We start from the raw sequence: 25,541 nt of genomic DNA, 5'->3' as shown, positions 1-25,541 counted from the left end.
GATCTGAGGTGTGGGCTTCCTCTCGGGCAGGAACTCCGGGAACCAGCCACCACATGGGGATGCTCGGGAGGTCTGGGGCGGCCAGTGGGGGGGGTGTCCTAGTGGATCCCCCGTCTCAGGCCCCATCTGTGGATGTCTGACGTAAACCAGGGGAGATCGTGAACAGGAACAGCTCACTGTGGTAGTGACACTCTGAGGGGGACGCTGAGGGAAAGGCTTTGAGTGGGACACTCTCAGGGGGACCCTCTGAGATGGACACTCTGAGGGGAATGCTCTGAAAGGGATGCTGAGGGAGATGTTCTGAGGAAGATATTCTGAGGGGGACCCTCTGAGGGAAGGCACTCTGAGGGGGACCCTCTGAGGGGAGACGCTCTGAGGTGGACCCTGTGAGGGAAGGCGCTCTGAGGGGGACCCTGTGAGGGGAGACGCTCTGAGGTGGACCCTGTGAGAGGAGATGCTCTGAGGGGAACACTTGAACAGGGACACTGAGGTGGAGTAGATGCTCCGAGAGAGACATGCTTTGAGGGAGACATTCTGAGGTGAATGATCTGAAGTGGGTGCTGAGAGGGACACTCTGCGGTGGACACTGAGGGGAACGGTCTGAGGGAGACGCTCTGAGGAGGACGCTCAGAAAAGGACACTCTGAGAGAGATGCGCTCAGTGGAACATGCTGAGGGGGGCCCTCTGAGGTGTACACTCTTGAGGGGGACATGCTGGTTTGTCTCAGCTGTGATGGGGTCACATGACATCGTCCACATCACCCCGGGGTGAGCCCCAGTCCCCCGCATGGTGCTTCCCCCGTCCCCCCCGGCCACCCCAGACCCACCCACCCATCTGTATCTCCCCACCCTGCGGTCCTACCTGACTTGTCATGGACGATGGAGAAGAGGATGCGCTTGGACGCGTGGACGTTCTGAATGAGAGGCCCAGCGGGCCCGGGGGGCTTCTGTCCTGGACAAGGGAGAGGAGAGGTGCAGGTTCGCTTGGGAGCCCCCTGCGGGTGATGCCCCACCTCAACAGGACCGAGCCCCGAGATGCGCACACAGGCGGGTGGGGTGGGGGCTGACAGGAGGGGGGACCCGGCCTGTTGCTCCACCCCCACATCTGGGGGAAGGGGCCCCGTTTCCCCCGCACACAGGAGAAGCGCTCGTGTAGCCTCACGGCGCCCACGACACGCTGCTGCGGGGATGAAGACTTTCAGCTGTGAGCGAACCACAGGAACGTGGGTGCTCGTCACGCCCGCTGCAGCGGTGACTGGCGCCTTGGAACATGCATTCCCCACACTCGCTAGGAACGGGCATCTCGGGAGGCAGCAGCTCCGTCTCTGCCATGAGGAGACATGAGCTCAGAGAGGTTGGCCTGTGGCTTGGGACATGCAGGCCAGGAACCAGGATCTGGGTCCAGGTTGTTCTCACAGCCTGAATCTAAGCCTCTTAGACCGCCAAGCCAGGCTGCACACAGCAGGTGCTTACTAAGTATACACACCAGGTAGCCCATATACACCAGGTGCTGACCACGTGTATGGGCCAATTAGCCTGTATACAATAGGTGCTCACCACAAGCGTACAACTGATTAGCTTGCCTAGAGCAGGTGCTCACTAAATGTATGGACTATCAGCCTGCATACAGCAGGTGTTCACTAAGTGTATGGGTCATCAGCCTGCATACAGCAGGTGCTCACTGCATGTGTGGGCCCAGGGGCCTTACTCCCTGCATCCGTGCTCTGGGATCTGGCTCAGAGATAGCCAAGGAAGCACGCTAGCCCACTGGACGGGAGCCGGATACCCCCACCCACCCCAGCCCCATAGTCATCCTTCAGTCCAGACAGGCCTGAGCTCCCCGGCCTGCCCTGGGAAGAGGACACCCCAGAGGAGTGACCTCTGCCCCTTGGCCTGCTCTGGGGTCCGCTGCTTACCACAGCAATCAGTGAAGTCCTGGGGGCCAGAGCCCTTAGACTCAGGCCCCGAGCGGCCCAGGCCCAGGTCGCCGGGGGTGAGGGGCCCAGGGGGCGCCTCCTGCTTCAGCTCTCGGATGGGGTGGCTGGGTGGCGCCGAGCTGTACAGGAAGCTGGCCATCGAGGCAGTGGCCGTGGGCGGCAGCTCCGGGGTGGGACCCTTGGGGCCGGGGCCATGCAGGCTGCAGTCCCGAGAGCCCTTGCTGGACAGGGCGACCCCGTTCAGCTCCACCAGGGCCTTCGAGTCCCGCCCACCCTCGTCAGGTGGCCTGGAAAGAGAACAAACGGGTCAGACCCGGGGCCGGGCTGGTGGTCTACAGGATTAGGCTCCCCCAGGGGCGGTGTGGGCTGGGGGCCCAGCTGGGCCTCCTTTGCACACCTCCCCCCGCCCCCCCCCCCGACCCCAGCCGCAGCTCTGACGGGGACCGTGCCCCACGGCCCAGCCCCATCCCCCTGCCCCGAGAGAGACCACCCTTGGCTCACCCCGGGACAGACCAGTGACCCCCACCCCCACCCCACCAAGACACGTCGGCCATGCCCACCTCTTGAGCTTGAAGCGGATGCGGTGGCTGTGCTCCAGGATGGCCATGAGCGCCTTGGGGTCGTACTCGGCCGGCCGGCGGAAGGCCAGGCCCTCGGGCAGCCCCTGCACGGCCAGCAGCCCCGGCTCCCGTAACAGCCGTTCGTAGGGCAGCGGCACCACGCCGGCCCGGCCCAGCGCCTCGCCTGCGGACAGCGGGCACGGTGAGGGACGGCAGACGCCGAGCCCCGGGCCACACACGGGGGGCCCAACCCCCAAGGGGACCCCGGGTGGGCACTCTGGGGGGAAATGACGGGCGTCGGAGGGGAGAGACAGTTCTCAGGAGGCGGCGTTAAGGGGGAGCTGTGGGAAGGGGACGGGGGCGGGGGGCAACCGGTGTCCAACTGCGACCAGGAGGCCCTACACTAACACAGGGAGCAAGGAGCAGGCTAGGGGGGGACTCTGGGTCTGACCCCTGCAGCAGGTGAGATGGTCCCCGGGAACATGAGCAGCCCAGCCTGACAGGGGGCCTTGGGGTCCTCTGGGGGAGTCTGAGGGAATAAAGTCGGTCAGGAATGACGACTGGGGGCTGGAGCGATAGCACAGCGGGGAGGGCGTTTGTCTTGCATGCAGCCGACCAGGGTTCGATTCCCAGCATCCCACAGGGTCCCCCGAGCACCGCCAGGAGTAATTCCTGAGTGCAGAGCCAGGAGGAACTCCTGAGCATCGCCGGGTGTGACCCAAAAAGAAAAAAAAAAAAGACGACTGGCCAGCCCAAGGTCACTTCGAGGGCACGCAGTCACCCTCATGCCGGACTGGCAACCAGACCCCCACGGCCGTCACTCTGTTCAACAACACTGCCCGGCCTGCTTCCTCCAGGCTGGCCCGCCTGCAGGGATACCAGCAGAGGGCCCCTGTCCCCTAGACAGAGGGAGGAGGCAATCCCCCAAGTGAGGAGGGGCAGCTGGCGCCGGCAAGTACTGAGGACAGGCAGTGGGCACAGCCGGACACGTGGCACCTTGTTTCTAACGAAATGTTCTGGCTGTGGGGCTGCACCTCGGGGTGCTGAGGGCTTAACTCCCGGTTCTGTGAGGGGAAAAAGGGTTGGAGCCAGACGGAAATTCAGGAAGAGGCTCCTGGTCCCACAGGGCTGCTGGGATGGCCAGTAGAGCTGGGAAGCAGGTGGCCAGGCCATTTCTGGGCGTGCGGGACCCCTGACCAAGGGCTGGGCGGGGGCAGTGCCCCCAGCTGAGGTCGGGGCCGGGCTCCCACCCACCCGGGGCCCCGAATGGAAGGAGGAAGGATCTTACTATAAAGAACATCAAACACCTCTTCCACCATCTTCCGCAGCAGGTACACGTCCGAGCCGTGCTCCAGCGAGGCTCGCGCCAGGCTCCGGCTGCCGCCCTCAGCCCGCAGGACCTTCTTGGGGTGCTCTGCCTCCGGTTCCTTCCAGGGAGGTCCTCCTGTAGAATGCAGGGAGTGTGGGGCCCCGGGCATACCCGTCCCCTCAGCTGCCATGGGTAGCAGGGGACCAGCCAGCCGAGGAGAGGATGAATGAACGAATGGGTGAGCAGGTGAGCGGGTGAATGAACGAATGGAAGCGTGTGTGAACTGGAGCCGTCACCTCAGAGTCCCTTCTAACTTGCTGGGGCACCTCTAACTTGCTGGGACAAACCCCCTTTTCCTCTCTGAGCCCAGGGGTGAACCCTCAGGAGAAACCTGCTAGGCCCACACGGGTTCCGTGCAAGCAAGCCCAGCTGACTCCTGGCTCTGCGCTCGGGGGTCACTCCCAGAAGGTCTCGGAGGACCCTAAGGGGTGCTGGGAACTGAACCTTGTTGGGGTGTGTCAGGCAAGCACCCTACCCGCTGTACTATCTCTGTCCCGGAAGAACATTCTATCTTTTGGGGGGGATGTAGGGGGTGGCACAACCGAGTCACGGTATGTCCCTGGCTCTACTCTCAGGGTTCGCTCCTGGAGGGGCTCAGGGGGCCACATGGACGCCAGGGATTGAACCGGGCCGGACAAGCGCAAGGGAAGTGCCCTACCCAAGGCACGAACTTCCTGACCCCAAATGTTCTGCCTTAACCCACCAAGCACCCAGGTTCTGCTGCCACATGGGGAGAAGACAGCCCCCCCCAAAAGGCTAGAGTCTGCAAGAATGGAGGTTCAGGCCACACTGGGGGGGGGGCAATGGGAGTGACCCCTGGGCCCTGGAAGACCTGCTAGAAATGGCCCTAAAGGGGGCCAGGAGGGGCTGAGGGGCCTCCTCGCCTGCAGTCGGCTGCCGGCTGCAACCTGCGAGGCTGGAAATAAACCAGCTGAGCTCTCAGAGCTAAAAATAGTGACTCGGCCAGGCTGGGCGAAGCCAGGTGCACCTCCCCAGCCCAGCTACTGGGATCCCAGGACCCTGCCACCCCCCAGCCTGAGGGGGGAGGGGGAGGAGGGCTGTCTGGGGAAGCAGCTGCACCCAGAGACGCCAGAAATGATGCACCCCCTGGTGGGAGTAGCATTCCCCGGGGTGACATCCAAGGTGGTCCTGAGCACCAGGAGGCAGAGTCTACTGCATTTCTGACCAAAGCACCAGCAGGCCTAAGCCCAAGGCCTCCCGTGAGCCTGAACCCAGAGGGCAGCAGGTGAAGAAGCCAGGTCAAGCCGGAACTCTTTCCTGCTGGATGGGGCGGGGGTGGGGGAGAGGGCAGGGCTCGTGCCATGGGCCCCAAGGGTCAGTGATCTGGTCAGGACCCATCATCGGCTTCAGCCGCTGAGGATGGGGATGGAGCTCGGGTTCTCACATGCGCCAGGGTGAGCTCCAGCCCTCGGAGCTAGCTCACCGGCCCTGGCCTACATTTTCACGGAGAGCTCTGAGAGGCTCCTGGAGCCACGGCTGAGTGAGTCCCAGGGCTGACCGGGGAGGCCTTCACCCACTCTGCTCGCTGGCAAACTGGGTGGTCGGGAGGCCACGCCCACCAGACGTGAAGTCACAGCCAACTCCCACTACCACGCCACCACGCCCATTGGCAACGAGGCCAACCCACAGGCCCTAAACCAGACCACAGCTCCAAGGACACACCCACAGACCCTAAACCACGCCCATGGCTCCAAGGCCACACCAGATCCCAAACCATGCCCACAGATCCGAGGCCACACCCACAGACCCTAAACTATGTCCACGGCTCCAAGGCCACACCCAACCCTAAACCATATCCATTGGCAACAAGGACAACCCACAGACCCTAAGCCACGCCCTAGGATCCGAGGCCACACCCACAAACCCTAAACCACGCCCGTGGCCCCAAGGCCACACCCACAGACCCTAAAGCACGCCCATGGCCCCAAGGCCACACCCACAAACCCTAAACCACGCCCATGGCCCCAAGGCCACACCCACAGACCCTAAACCACGCCCATGGCCTCAAGGCCACACCCACAGACCCTAAACCACGCCCATGGCCCCAAGGCCACACCCACAGACCCTAAACCACGCCCATGGCCCCAAGGCCACACCCACAGACCCTAAACCACGCCCAAGGCTCCGACGCCACGCCCACAGCAGAGGTGCCTGCACGCAGCTCTAGCGCCCAGAGAGCACTAGGCGAGCAATAACGTTTGTTCCCATGTCAGAGACACCGGGAAAGGGTGGCTCCGTCATCAGTGTCAATGAGCAGATGGGGGTGGACAGGGCTGGCCCCGTTGTTTAGTCCCTCAGTCCCCACCACGGGCCACTAGCCAGTATGGTCGCCCGGCCTCCCTGTCCACGCGTTTCCCCCTCCCCCACATACACGCCCCCGAAGCACGAAGGGGCCCCCGCACTCACGGCAGAACCTGAGGAAGTCCGACTGCAGCTCCTTGCGCGCGTTCAGAAACATCCGCCCCTTCTCGGAGCCCACCACGAAGGCGCTCTCGTCGTGCACTGCCACGCAGGCCACCTCGGCGTTCAGCTTGGACAGCGCTGAGCACTGTGGGGCGCAGAGCCGGGGGCTGGAGGATGCCCACCGCCAGATCTGTGTGTCTGCTGGGCTTTGGGGGTGGGCGTGGGCTTTCCCAGCGGCTGGCGTGGGCACCCCAAACGGGTCTGGTCTGAGTGCGATGGGAATGAATGAACACCGCCACCCGCCCCCACTGCAGAGGCCGGAGAGGCATGGACCCCCCAGGTCCCCTACTGGGGGAGGGGGCAGATCCTGGGAGTGCAGAAGCCCCCAAAGAAGCAAGGCCCAGCCTGCTCGGTCCCAGTTTTCAATCTGTAGGCTGGCGCAAGGAGCCCAGGGTCTGGGGTGGGACTGGGGGGCCAGTGAGGCTCGTGGGTGGTAGCCGGGCCCAAAGGCACTTACGTGGCCCCTGCCACCAAGACCATCAGCCTGGCCAAGAGGCCATGGCAAGCCTGCAGGTGTTGCGTGCCTGATAAATAGCGCTTGGATCTGGGTTAGATGGTGGCACTCTGGGACAGACCTGGGAACTCTGGCTTCTGAGCTAGTGCTACTGCTGCGTGATTCAGGATAGCTCCTTAACCTCTCTGGGCCATAGTCAAACCTCTTGAACCAGCAGTGACCAGAGTCACTCTGAAGGGGGTGTAAGGAGCCCCGGTGTCTGGGTTTCTGGGCTTGGGACTGGGGGCCAGGGAGGCTGGTGGGTGGTAGCCAGGCTTAGGGGCACGTACATGGCCTCTAGGATCCAGGGCGGGGCTTCAGTTAGGGGCTGAGAGAGCTACAACAGTGAGCTGACCTGAACTTCAGTGATCATTAAAATTCAAATTTAAAAAATAGGGGCTGAAGTAATAGCACAGTAGGTAGGGCATTTGCCTTACACGCGGCCAACCTGGGTTCGATTCCCAGGTCAGCCGTGTACAACCCGGGTCGGCCGCATGCAAGCCCTACCCGCTGTGCTATTGCTCCAGCCCCGGTCTAGAACTTTTTGAGGTGAGAGAAATGCCCTATTTCCACAGTGCCCAGCTTGGCTGCCCCTAGCCACGTCTAGCCATAAACGAGGACTCGGAATGAGGCCAGAGTCGGGCGAGCCACTCAGAGCTGATGACCCGAGCTCCTTCTTGCATCAGTGCTGGTGTGGCTGGCGCTGCCCTTGGGGGCTGGACTCCAGGCTGCGAGGCCCAGGCCAGGGCTCTGGGAGCCCCTCCTCAGGAAGGCCACACTGCCCGGCTGCTGGAAGGGCCCGTCTCCCACAACGTCCAGCTCCCGGGCAGGACTGGAAGGGGGCTGGGTGCACTGCCAGGCATAGCCCCAAAACAAAAAACAAATGAACGAAAAAAACCTTTCAAAAAAAAAAACCCTACAGGATAGGTGATGGTGAGGGACAGGACTCGGAGGAGTCAGGATGTGTGGTCCCCCCACATTCGGTTCCCAGTGCCTGGGCCGGAGGGACAGGACAGCAGGGAGAGAGTCTGCCTTAGCGTGCAACCCACCAGGGTTCGATCCCCGGCATCTGGTGCGGTCCCTGAACCCACCAGAAGTAACCCCTGGGGATCCCTGAGTGTGGCCCCAAAACCAAACCAAGTCTGGTACCATACCCTTGAGCACCTCTGGAAGCAAACCCTGAGCCCCACGCTGGCTGTGGCCCCCAAAAGCAACACTTCCCCCGCCTCCAGAAGCAAACCATGTGTACAACATGGGGGAAAAAAACAAACGAGAAGCCAAAGTCAGTCACGTGAGCCGGCATGAGGCTCGAGGGAAAGAGATTTCCTTGCAGGCCGGGGCTCGGTCCCGAGTACCCAAAACAAACCCCAAAATCGACCTCAAAATGTAGGGACGGAGGGTGCAGGTCAGAGGGTGAACACCTGCCTTGTCCTGGGGGCTACTGGGTTTGATTCCCACCAACGGGATGATGCTGTGCTGTGTGACTGCAGGCGAGGTCCCACCCTCTCTGAACCCCGCTGCCTCGGACCGACAGGCAGGCTGCAGTCTGACCCAGCCCCAGCTTCCGAATGAACTGACCCCCGCCCCACCCGGAGGCCACTCACCATGGAGTCCAGGGCAGACACCAGGCTGGTGATGATCTCGTCTTTGCGGGTGAAGGCAGGAGTCCAGCGGTCGGGCCCGCAGCCGTTGGCGGGGATGGGCCCGTCACAGCGCTTCATGGTCACCTGTGGGGGCAGGGAGGGGCGGTTCAGGGGTGGGGGACAAGGCGGGGCACCCCAGGGTGGGGCACTCTCCCAGCAGGACAGGGGTCAAGCCTCAGTACTGGCCCTCATCCACCCCAACGGCCGGCAGAGCCACCGTGCCGGCCCCAAGTTTGCCAGTCTCCCGCCCCCGCCACGGCTCTGCCCACGGCCCCCCCCAGCCCCCCTGACTGCCCCCTGCCCCACAAGCCCCCTTTCCGGGTGGCCCTGTGCACGCACAGCTACTCCTCCTGGCCCCGGCGTCCTGAGGCCGCCTGCCTACTCAGCCACTCAAGTTCATGTCGGTGGAGTCAGTGGCCCCCTGTCCCCCCAGGCCCCCAACCCGGGCCCCTGATGGAAGTTCTTGCTGCTTCCTGTCAGTGGCCCCAGGGGAGCCCCGGGAGGACTCTGACCCGTGGGGGCCCCTCCAAGGGCTTCCAAAGGGAGCGGGCCCCCTCAACCCTGCACTGTTTCGAGCCAAAGGTCGGCTCCTGAGTTCTGTCCCCCCTCCTTCCCGGGCCCCCAGAGTCAGGTGGGGGGCCACTTCCACTGGGACAGCTGTCCTCAGGGTCAGAGCCAAGGCCAGAGAGCCCAGACCTGTCTGGGCCCCAGGATGGGGCGGGGCGGGGCCAGGCCATGGACAGGGCAGCTCAGGGCCTCGCTCAGAGCAGCAGGAGGCCCCCCCAGCCAGGGGCTCTGGGTGGAAGCAGACAGCACAGAGTGACATTAGCGACAGCGAGTGTGGCCCTGACCAGGTAGGAAGGAACTGGGAGGAATCAGGGTGGCAATCACAGTTCTGCCCTGGGGTCGGGTGGGCCCTGAGCAGGGAGAGCAGGGGTGAATCTGGGTGGGCCCTGAGCAGGGGTGAGGCCGGGTGGGCCCTGAGCAGGGGTGAGGCTGGGTGGGCCCCAGCAGGGGTGAGGCCACGGTTAGCTCCAGATGTGCCAAGGGCTCCATTCTAGGAACGGTCCCAAACTCCCCACCCCTTACCCAAGATTGAAATTTCCGGTTAGCAGAGTCCACAGGGACATACTCAGGGACTCCCAGGCAGCCTGGGGTCAACACCCCTGCCCTGGGGGAGGAAGCCCAGGTGAGGGTCTGTCCAGAGTCCAAGGATCCTCCCCACCCTTTGCCCCCCTGCCTGAGCCCCCAGCCTCTGAGTCATTCCCAGAAAGGTCTGGGCGGCCCTCCAGGCTCCAGACCCAAATTGAATCAGGCCGAGGCAAGTGACTCCAGAGCAGGGCTCCTTCCGGCATAGGCCTAATCCGGTTAGGGGCGGGGGGGGGGGGGGGGGGGCGATCCTGGTGGCTGGTGAGGCCATCTGGGCTCCCGGGACACTCTGGGCCCAGGCGTCTCCCAAACAGAGTGGGGAGGGGTGAACTGAGCCTGGCTCCCGTCTGCCAGGGCCCGAGACTTCCCACTGCTGTTGAAGTTACTTCCAATCTGACAGTGGGGTCTCCCGAGAAGCCGGAATGCTGCGGAGAACTGGGTTTGGACCCAGTGGACCGCTGCGAGCAGGTGCTTCAACCCTGTACTCCCTTGGCCCCCCCGCCCCCTCCGACTTTTTTTGTTTTTGGGTCACACCCGGCAATGCACAGGCATTACTCCTGGCCCTGCACTCAGGAATTACCCCTGGCGGTGCTCAGGGGACCACATGGGATGCTGGGAATTGAACCCGGGTCCGCCGCGTGCAAGGCAAATGCCCCACCCGCTGTGCTATTGCACCAGCCACCCCCGTCCCCCTTTTTTTTCCCCATTTCCCAACCTGAATGGGGGGTAGAATGCTGAGGGGGAGAGGGGTTTGCACCCAACCGACCTTCAGGAACGCTCAGGACGTGGGATCTCATGGGGAGAACCAGTTACGGGGCCGGAGTGAGCACAGGGTGGAGGGCACTTCCCTGGCACATGGCCGACTCGGGCTCAACCCCCGGCACCCTCATGGTCCCCCAAGCCCACCAGGAGGGACTCCTGAGCACAGAGCCAGGAGTAAGCCCCGAGAGCAGCCAGCCATGGCCAAACCCAAAACTATAAACAAATAAAAGGATCCGGAGAGAAAAGTCCAGCAGGGAGGGCGTCTGCCTTTCACTCAGCCAACCTGGGTTCAATTCCTGGCACCCCATATGGTCCCCCAAGCACTGCCACGAGTGATCCCTGAGTGCAGAGCCCTGAGCATCGCAGGGGTGTGGCCCCAAATCCAAAATCCAGAGAAAGAAAGAGAGAGAACCCGTAATACACAGGGCTCAGGGCCCCGAGTCTGCAACCCAGAACAGCACCAGGCTGGAGGTGGCAGCCCTGAGTACCTCAGGGCCTGGACTGATCCAAGGGCCAGCGGGCAGGGTCAGCCCAGGACATGGCCGAGGAAAGGAAAGGAGGGTCAGGAGGGCGGCCCGGGGCTGCCAGGTAACACAAAGAACAAGCAACCCAGCACCTGCCCTGTCTTGTGTTGGGCGCTGCCATAGGCTTCCTCCTGGCCCCGCACTCAGGGACAACTCCTAGCAGGGCTCAGGGAACCATACATGGTGCCAGGGATCGAACCCGGTTCTCAGCCAGGTGCAGGGTGAGTGCTCTCCGCACGGTCCTACCCCTCCAGCGCCATCTGCTCCCTCTCACTTTCTTAGAACTTAACAAAGAAATGCTGGCCCTCCCCTTGGGGACGAAGGTAGGAAGGGACATCTGCCTTCCTCTGAGCAAGCCCCCCATGTTCTCCCCCACCCCCCCCCCATTCTTTTCCCTTCTCTCTGGCCCTTGACTTGAATTCGGCCACTTGTTCTCCCGTCCCCTGCTTTGAAGCCTGACTTTTTCTCCCCCCTTTGGGTCACACCCAGGGCTTACTCCTGGCTCTGCACTCAGGAGTTACTCCTGGCGGTGCTCTGGGGGCCATATGGGATGCTGGGAATCGAACCCGGGTCGGCCACATGCAAGGCGGATGCCCTACCTGCTGTGCTATCGCTCCAGCCTCTGAAGTTGGACTTCTTGAGGATAAGAACCGAACACCACCGCAGCGATCCCCGGGGCCAAAAGGGGATCCCAAGTGGCCCAACACGCTCCCTTCCTCCAAAAAAGGGCTCAAAAATGATGAACTGGGTTGGGGATAAAGGTTCCAGGCGTGAGTTGAGTGCTCATGGGAGGCCGGGATTCACTGGCGCACGGCCAGGTCTAGCCACAGAGAACCCCCCCCCACCCAGCGCTGTGGGCCAGTCCAGGTACCCCCAAGTCACACTGCACCCTCAGACTGTGATGCTGGATCTGAGTCTGGCTGCACCATGTGGAACCCGCCTCCTCCGAAAGAAAACAAGGTGGGTGTAGAGGATGCAGTTCAGCAGTCAAGCACGTGTCTTGCAAGTGTGAAAACTTGCACCCCCCCCCAAAAAAAAATTCCTGAAACCCAACATGGAGCACTGCCAGTGTGGACGCGAGTAGGGTGACACGGGCTTGTCCTTCTTCTCCAGGCTGACTCCTCTCTGCTTGCAAGGAGTTTAATGAGTAACACCCATCCCAGTGCTCCCGAGGAAATGAGGCACTCCCGTCTTTAACTTCTCCTTTGCGCTCCGTTTCCCCTATCTGTTAAATCGCTCATTTCCCCTAAGCAGAACCTGTGACTTGTCAAGTCAGATTCTTCAGAGATCTGGATTTTGTAAGTGAAATGTTGCTTTTCTTTTTTCCTTATGTCCTTTGCATAGTTTACCTGAGAGCAAAGTATAGACACAGGAAGACAGCTAGTGCTATTATTTTTTTTTTTTTGGAACTTGGGAGTTAATTTACTCCTGGGCACCTGTCATATTTACTCGACGTAAGCCTCAGTTGCCCTTAGTTTCTAGTACCTGAAAAGTAGGGTCCCAACAAAGGGACTGGCAGTACCCAGGGCAAGCTGTAAGCTACCCGGGCATCGAAACGCGACAGACCAAGTGTCACAAAACTTATAATTAAGAGCACGGTCATGGACAAAATTCTCTCATGATCCAAAGAGACGTGACTGGACAAGGACCCTGCAAGGGTTAGGAAGAACTAACCTGGCCTGAGAACTGTAGTCTGGCCCCTATAGTGAGATGTCCCCAGGAGAGATGTCCCACCCTACAAGCTTAATATATCTCTTACTGTGTCCATACAAAATGACTAGAAAGATTATTAAGTAAATTTAAGATGATTGCTTAAATGCATATGGACTAAGGAAAGGAGAAACGTGCCCCTCGATGAAATTCCGCCTTGAGCTGATCTCCGGGCAGGAGGAGAGCTTTGTCTTAGAAGAGCTTCCCCGGAAGGAAGGGCTTTCATACGTTGTGCTATCTGACCTACGTGGAACTGCTACCCCCAGCCCCTGGTGATTGTTCGGTATAACTGAGGCGTGAGAGTGGGCGGGGAGGAGGCAGAATGGGCAGCCTGAGACTGGAACGGGAGGACGGAATGAACGGAGGGACCGAGATTGGAATCAACGGCGACTGGTCACCAACCAGCTTGGTGGCCCTGTTCCCTCCTTCAAACATCTGCCGGTGGCCAGCCTGGTTGGGAAGCAGCTCACGGTCACCATACACATTTCTTTTCTTCTACTTTTTTTTTTCTTTTTGGGTGACACCCGGCGATGCTCAGGGGTTACTCCTGGTTCTGCACTCAGGAATTACCACTGGCCGTGCTCAGGGGACCATATGGGATGCTGGGAATTGAACCTGGGCAATCGAACCCAGGAATCGAATCACATGCAAGGCAAACGCCCTACCCGCTGTTGCTATCGCTCCAGCCCCAACCATACACATTTCTTGTACACACAGACGCACCTGCATGGGGCAGGAAGCTTGCGAAAGGAGGGGTCCAAGTGATGGACAGCACATAGGGCGTCCACCGTGCAGGCACTTGGGGTCCCCTCGCCAGCATACACAGGGTCCCCCGAGTCTGCCAAGAGTGATTCCTGAGCACGGAGCCAGGAGTAACCTCTGAGCACTGCCCGGTGTGACCCCCAGACCCAAACCATAAATAAATAAAGCCTCCCTCTGCCCACCAGGCCAGACATCACCTCCCAGAATGGGACGTGGGGGCCCTGGGACAGGTCTCGACTTCCCTGCAAAGAAAGCTGTCCCCCACGACAACATTTCATCTCCATCCCATAGTGGGAAGTAACAGAGGGGCCTGAGACAGGACTGTCCACTCCACATGCCTGGAGCCAGAAGCATGTAGAGGCCACCCCCCCCCCCCCAGATGCGTACCCACCAGCCTGCCTGGAGGCAGCACCACCCTGTGGGAGATGCCCTGGGCTGTATCCCTGGGACCAGCACGGACATGTCACCAGAGGACCCGGCTAGCCCCAGGACCCCGACTCTAGCAGGTGTGAGCGTTCTGCTCGAGGGGCCAGAGCGGACCCCACACTGCCACACCCAGGAAGAGACGCCCAGTGCGCGGCCTTACCCCACATCCCCACTCAGAGACGACCCCAGGGCTGTCGGTCACCCACGGTGCCAGGGCTGGACCTCACAGGCAAGGGAGATGTTCAAGAGTGTGTGCCTGTGAGGGTGAGTGCAGGAGCGCCTGTGTTCACGTAAGCTCATGTGTATGTGAGCGTGTGTGTGAGCTGAGCAGGTATAAGCATGTGGGTGAGGTATGAGCATGTGTGTATGTGAGCAGGTGTGTGTTATGAGCATGTATATAAGCGTGTGTGTGAGCAATGAGTACATGTGAGCAATGAGCACAGGTGTATGTAATCCCATGTATGTAGCATGTGTGTGTCATGAGCACACGTGAGCACATGCACACGGGGGGGGGGGGGCCAGGCCGGGGCCCTGGCATCGTGACTGCCCTGGAGGTCTGAGTCCATGAGTCTGATCCCCTGCACCACCTACACGCCCTGGGGTCCCCACTGTGTGACCCCGAACATCACCACCACAAAGGGCAGCGAGGGAGGTGTGAGGATCAGGGAGAGCGCCACCAATCTACCCGCGGAAGCCCAGAGCACCACCAGGAGAACTCCCTGAGTACTGCCAGGAGAGTCCCTGAGCACTTGGAGGAGAATCCGCCCCCAAGCAGGGTGCGAGTGGGGACCCCCACCCAGGGTCGAACCAAGAAGTACAGCCACCAACTAACTTCCACTACCCATGTGCACGGGGATAGCCTGGGAACCTGCGTCCAGCCACCCGGTCCCTCCTCCCCCCGACCAGACACAGAGGCAGGGGGCTCCCCCACACCCACTGGGAAGGAAAAGGGTGCAGAGAGCCCCCAGAGTGCTCTTCAGACAGTGGTCTGGAAGTCCCCCAGGTCACTGGCCCCTGAAGGGACCGTGGGGGTCAGCTCCTCTGCCCTCCCGGAACCCCGGGCCAGCATATCCCCGAGAGTCTCAGACGGGGAGCAACAAGGGGAACAGCTGGGTGTGACCCCAACCCACACAGCTCCTGGACCCTCGGCGCGGAGCCGACACATGCTCGTAGCAGGGGCACGACCCGGGCCCTGAAGTCCACCAGGCTGACAGCCTAGTTTTTTCCGGGGTGGAAGAACACCTGAGGGGGCTTCAGTGCAAAACTCTCAAACAGAGGCTGGGGGCGGGGGGGGGGGGGGGAAAGCACCTCCCTCCCGGCCCACCCTGGGCCCCTCAAGGCGCCGCCTGGGGTCACAAGCGAGAATGGCTCTTGGCGATGGCCGTGGTTTCCCAGTGAGCCCAGAGCAAATAAGCGCCCAGGCAGGGCTGAGTGTCACTCAAGGAAAAGTGACCCCCAGGGCCATCCGTGCAGCCAGGCTGGCGGGGCAGCTGTCCAGGTGGGTGTAAGGGCAGAGCAGCTCTGCTGAGGGGCATCTGGGGGCACAGGCGGGGTGAGATGGAGAGAGGGGGACGGCCAGAGCACCCCCACCATACACACCCTCCTCCTGGCTGGCGTTTGATATGGGGGAGAAATGTCTCGGAGAATGGCCACTGAAGGGGGGGGGCATGTCCACATCCCTTACATGAAAGATAACGGAGACGGCTCAGTGGACGCCCAGCAAGGCCCAGGGTTTGAGGGTGGGACAAGCTGAGGGCAGCGGCCACGGGCCGGGGTGTGCCCACACAGCTGCCCCCTGGAGCTGGGCCCTGCAGACACTGGCCTCAAGCTCCCTCCCGGGCCCAGGTGATCCCAGGCCCCCCCAGTCCAGGGGGCATCTGGAGAGGAGCCCACCGCCACCTCCTGGGATTCCCGCCGCTCCCTGGCGTCCGGGCTAGCAGCTGAGCACCCCGGCGGGCGGGAAACACTCGCCCCCAGAAGGCATGAGGCGCCCAAACACGCCCGCGCACCAGCCGCGCCATATGCCGGCTGCTCGGAAAAGAAGCTGAGAACACACACAGAGAGACGCCTCCTCAGCCGACACACCAGGCTGGACGCGCCCGCACTGGCACCGCGGCACTGGGACAGGGAGGGGACCGGCAGGAGGTCCCAGTCCCCCACCAGCCCCAGTGGGGCGGGACGAGCTGGCAGTGGACAGCGGGCCGCGGGGATGCTGCCTGCCTGCCCCCTCCGACCCCAGCCGGGGCACCTGGCCACCGGGCGCCCCAAGTCCTGGGACCAACCCCCTCGCTCTGGGCGAGCGCCGGACACGGACTCCGCATGTGAGTGTGATAGGTCTGAGCCAGTGTCCACACAGTCTGGGCATCGCTGGGTGCGGCCCCCAAAGCCAGGGCGCCCCTCCCCCCACAGCACCCAGCAGGCCACGGAGAGCCGGGGAGCCGTGAGACGCAGCCCGGGAGAGGGACGGTGGGCTTGGCTGGTCCAGACCCCACGCCCAGCACCCCGGGCTTCGGTCCATCTTGCCTGTAGCAGAGGGACCTCCAGCCTAGCGTGCCTGACCCAGATGGCCTCACCAGCTTCACACCACCAAGGCCCCTGCCTGTCCTCCCCGTCCATAGTACTACATTGAGCTTCCACCGGGAGAGAAGCTGCAATTCTGTGGCCCCTCGCCGAGCCCAGGACGCCTCCGTCTCTTGGGCCATGGGCAGGGCCCACTGCGGTCCCAGAGCAGCTGCTAAGGCCACGCCCTCGCACCCAGCATCCCTCCGTGGACGCCATCCTGATGGCCACGAAACACGCCGAGCACTGGCAGCGGCATCTCAGGCTACCTGGGGCTCCTGCTTCTTGTGGAACACCCGCGGGACTCAGGGACCAACTGTGGAGCCAGGGACAGACCCTGGGTCGGCCGCACATCAGGCAAGCGCCCCCTCCCCCACACTCCTAGCTCTGCAGCCCCCAGAAATCTCCTTCTTAGAAAAAAAAACACCAATTCACTGGGCTGCGCCCACCCAGGACAGAAAGGGGCCAGGCCGGGCGGAGGGCATCAGGGACGGGGACCCCGGGCTGATTCCGGGGACGGGGGCCTCCAGCTTCTCGGGAGCTGCAGGTCGGGGGCTCCAGCCCAGGCCCACTTAGTCTAGGACCACCTAAGCCCCGCAAAGCTGCTGCCCACATGGGCCCCCAGGACCCTCTGTGCTCAGCAGCAGGGCAAATCCCCCCCTCTGCCTTGGCCCTGCCTCTTTCCCCTGCCCCAGAACGGGGGTCCCTGGGACCCCTCCAGGGTGGGTTTCTGCTCAGGCTCTGCCAAGGACCGGCACACCCCCTCACCCACCCCCTTCCCCCCTCCCCACACTGCACCATGCACTGGTGCCACCAACAGGCCCCCCGCCCTGCGGAGTGGCAGGCCAGGGAAATGGGGCTCCCAGACAGCCTGGCGGGGCAGGGTGGCTCAATGGGCTGCGCAGGTGTTTGTGCCCTAACTAGGAGAAGGGCCCCCCTCCCCAACTGAAAATCAGGCAGACTGGCGCCATGCGCAGGGGGAAACAATCCTGCAGTTTCTGGGACCCGCGGGTTTCACTGGAAGGAAATGGAATTGGATGCAAGGCCGGCCATGAGCCAGGAGTACAGGACAACGTGAAGAGGACTGCCCGGAGGAGGTGGCGGTGCACTGGGGAAGGGCCCGAGTCTGCTCGTCTGCCCGGGGCTGTGCTGGCCCCCACGCCTCCCTTGCTGTTGATGGTCTGTGGGTGCTGGGCGGTGGCCGGGCCAGACCTGAGAGGCCATCCCTGGCCGACAGGCCTGCTAGAGTGGGACGCCTCCAGGGGGGCCGCCTGGGGAGCTGTGCCCACCAGGCTCAGGGCTCGGCATCGGGGGTCTGGGCTGCGGACGTTCCAAGGGCAACCCCTGGAGGAGAGACCTGGAGGGAGCTTCTGGCTCGGATGCTGCACCCCCAGATGGGCAGGGAACAGGGCAGGGGGGGGAAAGAGGCCCACCCTGTAATCCTGGCGCCCAGCCTGCAGGGGAGGGTCATGGGGGGCTCTAAAGGACAAACTCTGAGATGGGGCACAGCAAGGGGCCGAGGAAGGCCCAGAGGGACCAAGAGTCCCCTGCCGGGTCCTCACACTGGTGACCCCCAGGGACCTCAGCCCCGTCGGAGAGGCGCAGAGAGGCCAGTGACACCCCCAAGGGCAGCACAGTAGAAGCTCCAAGGTCCACTGGGCCCCTAGTGTGGCCTCCGAGCCCTCCTGGGACCCTCCCCCACACTTCTCCCCTGCCCCCACACCCTGCCCGGACCCGGGGTCCCGTCATGGCACCATGAGGCTGTCAGAGGGAGCGTGGGCCTGAGACACAGGCAGGACCCCATGGCGATGAAGCCAGGGAAGGCCGGAGACCCCGAATCCTGGGTCGGAGACCCCGAATCCCCCAGGAGACTGGGGGTGACTGACACTGGCCCCCCCCGGATCCTAGGCAAGCCCCCAGTGGAGCTGCAGGGGGGGCTCCAAACCCTCATCTAGCTCCCAGTGAAACACAGACCCAGGTCTGGGTACACAGAGTAAAGGGCAGGGGGTCAGCGCGCCCACCAGCATTCTCCACGGGAAGCTGGGGTCTGTCTTCCCAGTTCCCTCGCAGTTCGGGGGGAGCCCCCCAGGTCTGGAATGTATGGTGGGAAAGTCCTCACGGAGGGCAGGTGTGAAGGCAAAGCTGTGTGTGTGTGTGTGTGTGTGTGTGTGTGTGTGTGTGTGTGTAAAGGTGCCTCTGACTTCTGGTCTGCCTCTGGCCTGTGCTGTGAGGGCTGGAGGGGGCGCAGCCATCGGGGACCACGAGGCAGGGAGCATTGAGACAGACTCCCACGAGCCGAATGAGAGACCACCGCACGGGCTCAACCACGGGACCCACGATTCTGTCGCCAGGGGTTCAGTCCACTGAGCTGTCACAGGATCCATGGGAAGCACACGCCCGGACTCCCTGCAGCCGGACAATTTGGAAGCGCCCCAGGAGGAAGGAAGGTGGAAATGAAGACACCCCCCCACACACACACACACACTCACACCGAGTCTGACTCGATGGGATGCCAAGGGATGCCACGCAGACGTGAGCATGGACCCGAACAGAGCTCGGGACCCATCGCTCAGCCCCACGTGGCTCAGTGGCCACAGAAGTGGCCGGAAATTGCCAATTAATTCGGGTGGAACGGTGAGGGGAAGGGAGGGACGGTGATCGGGAACCGAGGGGCTCCGAGGTGGGTGGGTGGGGAGGACACAGGTTCCACTGAAGCTGCTGTAACAAAGGTCACAAACCGGGGGCTGGAGCCACAGTCCGGCATGAAAAGCGTGTGCCTCGCACATGGGCAACCCGGGTTCCATCCCCGGGATCCCATGGGGTCCCCCGAGTATGCCGGGAGTGATTCTGAGGGGGGGCCAGGGGCGCGCTCCCCCCAAAAAGCAGAAAAGTACAAAGATAAGGGAGCAACCAGCACCCCGACCAGCTGGGGAGGGAGACTCAGAGTCCCTGGCCCAGGTGGGAGGCGAGAGTCCAGAGCCCCCGCAGTGCTCGGGCCTCCCAACCATGACATACTCCAAGCTGGGCCCCGCGGGGACGCTGAGTGGCCACACCCCAGATCGGCTCCATTCACGCAGACGCTTGGACCCCTGGCACGCGGGTCAAAACAGGCAGGATTAGCTGTGCTGGGAGCACCTGTGTTCTCCCGACATGCCAGCTGCCACCCGTGCAGGAAGGGGGACCCCCATGGCGGCCGGCCCGGAGGGCCTGGGTCAGACACCAAAGGGTGCGGAAACCCCCACAGCCTCCCGAACCCCCGACCCTGAACGTCCCACCACCTGGCTCCCTTCTCTCTCCCAGAACACAATGCCCGTGCCAGGCAGGCACTGGGCAGTGAGGCCAGGGAGAGGCAATACAGCCCTCACGTCCCCGAGGTGACCGCCAGGCACAGGGCAGCCAGACACCTCAGTGAGGTTCCCAATGTCATGGGCGGGGGACATCCAGGAAGGCTTCCCAAAAGAAGTGACATCCAAGCAGAGACCCATGAGCAGGGACCAATGAAACAGTCATTAAAAGTTGAGTTCAGGGGCTGAAGTGATAGCCCAGCGGGTAGGGCATTTTGCCTTGCACGCGGCCGACCTGGGTTCGATTCCCAGCATCCCATATGGTCCCCTGAGCACCGCCAGGAGTAATTCCTGAGTGCAGAGCCAGGAGTAATCTCTGTGCATTGCTGGGTGTGACCCAAAAAGCCAAAACAAAACAAAAAAAAAAAAAACAAACAAGAAACAAAAGTTGAGTTCAGGGGCCAGAGTGGCCAGACAGCGGCTAACCTGGGTCCAGGCCTCAGCACCACAAAGGCCTCCCTGAGCCCCACCAGGCGTGATCCCTGCGCATCGCCAGACGCGGCCCCCAAAGCAGGAGGCGTCCGGGCAGGCGGGAGTCCCCAATTCGGTCACTAGCCACCACGGGGTCCCCCAGCACCACTGGGTGTGGCCCCAAGGCCCAAATCAGCGTGTCACGGAGAAGCAGCAGCACTGAGCGCCAGGGTGCGGGGTGCTCCCGCCCGCAGGGTGCTTGTGCAGCGACAGCACCCCAACCTGGAGAGCGTCCTCAGCCACAGGCGGCCTCCTGGAGTGACCCCGGGGGAGGTCCCCCCATCAGGCCCCAGTGCTGGTGCCTTCCACTGAGAGGGGCCAAGGGGGGCAGGGCCGTGCCCTGAGCAGAGAACAGGAAGTGGGTGCACCCCCCACACACACTGGCCAGGAAGTGGGGGGGTCCTGGATGTACCTGTCGGAGGAGACAGGTTCCCGGCCGGGCTGGGGAGCAGTTTCCAGACCCCCCAGAAGCCGCCATGCTCCCGTGCCTGCGGCGGCCCGGCCCGAACCCACACAGCGCGCCAGTGGGGGGGTCTGGGAACTCACGTATGCCGGGCTTCAAAGGCCCTGCTGGGGAGTGGGGGAGCCCCAGGGCCCCCACAAGGGCCTCCGCCCGCGGGGGCGGCAGCCCCGGACATGCCTGGCTGGGAGGTGTGGGGGGCGAGGGGGGTCCCAGGTGCAGGGCTGTGGCGGGGAGATGGGAGACGGGGACCCCCGGCCCTCAGGCCCCTCTCCCCACCTGGCTCCAAACCACGGCGCCTGAAAAACCAGCTCAACCACCAGCCACCCCCACCCCCACCCCACCCCGGGCCACCCGCAGCCGGACCCGGGAGAAGCGCGACGGGCGGGGTCCCAGCTCCCCGCCTGGGGAGTCGGTCACTTCCTCCCCAGCAGGGACGCTCGCTGTCCCCAGAACCCAAGGACATGGCCACGGGCTATGACAGACCCACAGGCCTCGGGCCACGGGAGCCCCAGGTGGTGACCACCGGCCGTCACCCGCCCTGTTGGGCCCTAAATCCAGACGCTCCTGTTCAGAACGGACCACGCTGGAACCCAGAGACGCAGACACGGGCCCGAGGTCACACAGCGCCAAGGCGTAGGCCCCAGCAGGCGCAGCTGCTCTCCCCAGGGTTGGGACACCTTGGGAACAGAGAGCGGGGACACGAGGCCAGGGACTGGGACCCTGGAGGCATCCAGAGACCCCCTGCACAAGCCCCACCCCTGCCCTCGGCTCGCGCCCACCTGCACCTGCACGAGGGCCCCGCCCGCAGGCAGGTGTAATTTCATCGGGGGCTGCGGGTGACTCACACCCTGGGGTGAAATTCCAGCTCTGCCGGGGGAGGGGGGAGGGGGTACAGCAGCATCTCCGGGAGACTCGAAAAGCCCTCCCCGGGCTGGGCCCCGGGCCAGAGGGGCAGGCCAGTGGGTGCTGGGGCCCCGTGCTCCGGAGGGGAGGGCCGTGGACAGACCCGCCCTCACGGGACCCCAGACCCACGGAGGGACTCCAGACCACCCCTCAGGGGACCCTAACTCCCAGGCCCACCCTTCACAGGGGCCATGCTGGGGGACCCCCCTGAGACCCATCGTGACGCGCGCCCCCCCACAACACAGTGACAGGGAGGAGCGGGGGCCAGCAGGTGGCTGAGGGGGCGAGGGCTGCTGGAGTCCAAACAGTGCCCTGAGCCCACCAGGGCGAGTCCCTAGTGTGGCCCCAGCACCAACCAGACACACGATATGGGGACAGGATCCCCGCCTGCTAATGGAGGTGGGTTACAGACCTGGGGGTCTTCCGGGTTCTCCCTGGAAGGTGGAGTGACAGACAACGACAGACAAGACAGGCAGACGGACAGAGGGACAGCCGCAGACCCCCTGTTACCTTGGCTCTTCCAGGAATCCGAAAACAGACCTGGAGACCCCAGACCCCAGCAGCACCCAGGCAGGCCAGCGCCCCACCCACCCACCCACCCAATCACAGCCCCAACCCGGCCACCACGCCACGGGGGCCTCACTCCCCCCGCCCCCCGGCCGTCCCTCCAGGCCTGCCCCAGGGGCCCCCAGACCACAGCAGTCCCGAAGGATGAGGCGGGGGGGGGGGGGGGGGGGAGGGGGGCGCCCACCTCTGCTTCAGCTGGGCGAGGGGCAGTGCTGTCCCCCAAGGGTCCCTGGGAAACAGACCCCCACCCACACTAAGACAGCTTGCACGGCAGCCCTGCACGGCAGGCCTGACTCATTCCTCTCCCCGGTCCCCCACATTGGGGGTCCCCAGGCACCCTCCGCCCCAGATCCAGGTGGTGCAGACAAGCACAGACTCCAGCGCACGACTCCTTGGTCCCAGCAGTCGCTGCCCAGGGACGGCTGGACAGGGAGCAAGGGGTCTCAAGCACGGAGGAGCCTCCACCTGGTACCGGCCCGGCAGCTCCTGCCTGAACCCCCAGTTCAACCCCCATTCCCAGAGGCAGCAGAGGGAAGGGCCTGGCAGGCACTGGGGTCCCCCAGGCCCAGGGGAAGGGGTCCGAGAGACCAGTCCATCCACCCCCCCTGGTCCCGAGCAATGGTCACTTTCCTCCCCAGAACGGGGGCCCAGCCCCGCCCAGCCCCCCTTCACTCCATCAGCAGAGAAGTGAGCAGGGTGTGGGGGGGGGGTCCCTAGCTCCACGGAACCCCTCCTCCCCCCACTACACCTCCTTGGCTTCCTGCCTCAAACGGCCTCCCGGGCACCCCAGATTCCCAGGCAAGGCCCCAAGTCCAGCTCCGCTCCCCACTTCCTGCCCGTGGGACCCTGGGCAGCGCTGACCCTGCCTGGCCCCCGTGATGGGCGCTGGGCATTAGAAAGGGGTCTGCGAAGCAAGGGAAGGGACCAGGCCCGGGCTGGGGTTTGGAGGGGGGCCTGGCTGGAGCAAATGTGGGGGGGGGGGGAGTTCAGAGGGTCTGAGCACTGGATGAGGAGTAGGGCTCCATTCATTTGCCCCCTGGTCATTCACCAGGCCCCGCCCCATGGCTCTGGGCCTGGGGGGACAGTTAACCCTTGAGGGAGGGGACAGGTTCTGGGATAGCAGACCCCAAATCCCTGGAGGCTGACCCCAGCAGGGTGGGGTCCCTCGGGACAGTACTGGGCAAGGCAGGGCTCAGTGGCCGCTCAGGTAAAGTGCTGGGCTGAGCACCGAGGCCAGAGTTTCTCAGGGGGGACCTCCTGGTCTGAGCGTCTGAGCCCCTTAAGGAGGCTCCCCGGATGGGTCCCACCTTCCCCCCAAGTGCAGACTGCAGGAAGGGGCAGGTAAGAGCCGGTGGAACTATGGGGGGCCAAGGGCAACCCCCGCAGCAGACAGCAAGGCCACAGGAGCCCCCTGGCCGTCAGCCCTGAGGGGTCCCACTGTCTCCTTGGGGCCTGTCAAGGAATCATCTGTGACCCTAAGGGCACCGCAAAGTGGGGACGGCAGAGCCCTCCTGCGGACCCCCGCGTCCACAGCCCTCCCGGTGACCCCAAAGCCCAGGCTTCCTGGGGATCCCACCCCCTCCCCCTTCCGCTCTCCCTCCGCTGTCCTCTGGGACCCTCGAGTCAGAGCTGCCACTTTCTAGGTCACCCCCAGAGCCGGCTGCGGAACGGGGTGTGGCACAGAAATCTCCGCATCCCCCAAGCAGGTGGTGGGACCTGCCGACCCCCTGCCATCCGAGAGAGGCCAGAGTGACCGCTGGCCCTCCACGGCCCCCACGGGGGCACCTGTGCCCTCCAGGACAGCCGCCGGCCGGCCACCTCCCGGCCACGGCGGGGGCCCTGCCTTCATCCCGGAATGACGGTGCTGAAATGCGCGGCGGGCCGGCTGCCCCGGACCCTTTCCTTCTGCTCCGGGGGAGCGACGCCCCCCAAACGCGCGGAGTAGCTGGGGGGGGGGGGGCTGCCCTCACCCACCCAGCTCCCAGCAGCCCAACACTGCCACGGCCCCCCCCCCCCGCTGCAGGCAGAGCCGGGGCGCCCCCAGAGCCTGGCCAGGAGACCCCCACGGCCGGGCACCCCGACTTCCCAGCGGGCACCCCCGGTGTCCAGCCCTGCCGGTGCGGGGGAGCCCGGGTCCGGGGCAGCTGTCCGGAGTGGGGCTCCCTCCGGGGCTGCCAGGGGGTCCCCCTGTGCGCCCAGCCCGGGGGTGGGGGGAGGGCCTGGTCCACCCACGGGGCGGGGGGGGGGTGTCAGGTCATCACCCCCGGGAACTCGCGGCCCGGGCGGGCTCCCCATCCGAAGGGGCTCGGGACCACCCACCGACCGGGCGCCCCCCCCCACCCGGGACTCCCCCCACCCGGTCCCGGGGAGCGCCCCGACCCCCGCCCCGCCCTGACCTCCTCCGCCGGCCGGCCGCAGTGGGGGGCGGCGGCGGCGGCGTTGGCGGCGTTGGCCCCCACCCCCGCGTCCGACAGGTGGGGGCGCGGCGGCCGCGCGGCCCTCGCGCCCCCTCCCCAACGGCCGTCCGGTCACGTGCCGCCCGGGGCGCGCGGGGCGCGGGACCCCGGCTCGGGGGGCGGCGGCGGGGCCCCCCGCCAAAGTTTCTCTCCTACCTGCGGGGTCCCGCGCGCGGCGGCTGCGGCGCCCCGGCCCGGCCCGGCCAGGCTCGGCCTCGGGGGGCGCGGGCGCGGCGGGCGGCGGGCGCGGGCCGGGGGCGGGCGGGCGGCTGCGGCGGAGGGCGGGGCGGGGCGCGGCGGCGGCGGCGGCGCGGGGCGGGCGGGAGCCTCTTTGTTCTGTAATCCCAGTAAGATTGCCAGCCATTCGCCCCGGCCCTAATCCCAGCCCCGCGCAACACCACCCTCCATTGGCTGCCATCCGCACGCGGGATTAGCCCGCGCGGCCCGCCCCGCGCCCCGGCCTGGGCACGGCGGGGGGAGCGCGCCGCCGCCGCCGCCGCCTCCGGGCGGGCCCCCCGGGCTGCCGCCGCCCCCGCGCGCCCGGATTAGCGCCGCCGCCGCCGCCGCCGCCGCCTGGTCCGTGGGCCGGGGCGCGCGGGCCGAGGTCGCCCCGAGACGCCCCCCGACCCCCGCCGCGCGCGCCCCCCTGGGCCTTTTGTCGCCCCCCCGCCCCCCCACACACACACGCCGGGGTTGGGGTGGGGGGGCGGGGACCCGGCCGAGGTCGCACCCCGGGGTCCGGCCGGCACGCCCCGCCCCGTACCGGCCACCGGCCGTCCTTGGCAAGGTGGGCGCGCGCCCAGGCTCCGCTCCCAGCCGGGGGAGGGGGCGTGGGGGGCGCCCGGCACCCCCCCACCCACCCAGGTGCAGGGGACCCTGGTCCGGATGGGGCCAAGGGCCAGCGCAGGGCTACAGGGGCCCTGCCGGGGGTGGCCCGCAGCCGCATCCAGCTCCCTGCCG

At 64.7% G+C, this 25,541-nt stretch overlaps 1 protein-coding gene across 2 annotated transcripts in view; it reads right to left on the bottom strand.

Annotated features, from left to right (window-relative positions):
- Window positions 1–24,836, bottom strand: part of GTF2IRD1 (GTF2I repeat domain containing 1) — a 54,579-nt gene extending 29,743 nt beyond the window's left edge. For both annotated transcript variants that reach the window (XM_056137620.1, XM_056137621.1), the window contains exons 1-7: window positions 24,738–24,836; window positions 8,447–8,569; window positions 6,293–6,434; window positions 3,785–3,940; window positions 2,497–2,680; window positions 1,916–2,223; window positions 862–951 (exon numbers count right to left, since the gene is read on the bottom strand). In XM_056137620.1, the coding sequence (XP_055993595.1) occupies window positions 862–951; window positions 1,916–2,223; window positions 2,497–2,680; window positions 3,785–3,940; window positions 6,293–6,434; window positions 8,447–8,563 (997 nt within the window). In that variant the 5' untranslated portion in view covers window positions 8,564–8,569; window positions 24,738–24,836. The remainder of the gene's footprint in view (window positions 1–861; window positions 952–1,915; window positions 2,224–2,496; window positions 2,681–3,784; window positions 3,941–6,292; window positions 6,435–8,446; window positions 8,570–24,737) is intronic.
- Window positions 24,837–25,541: the final 705 nt, after the last annotated feature.

Source organism: Sorex fumeus, unplaced genomic scaffold (assembly GCF_029834395.1).
Source record: "Sorex fumeus unplaced genomic scaffold, SorFum_2.1 ptg000126l, whole genome shotgun sequence".
Lineage (NCBI taxonomy): Eukaryota > Metazoa > Chordata > Mammalia > Eulipotyphla > Soricidae > Sorex > Sorex fumeus.
This window is presented reverse-complemented; position numbering and strand designations above follow the sequence as displayed.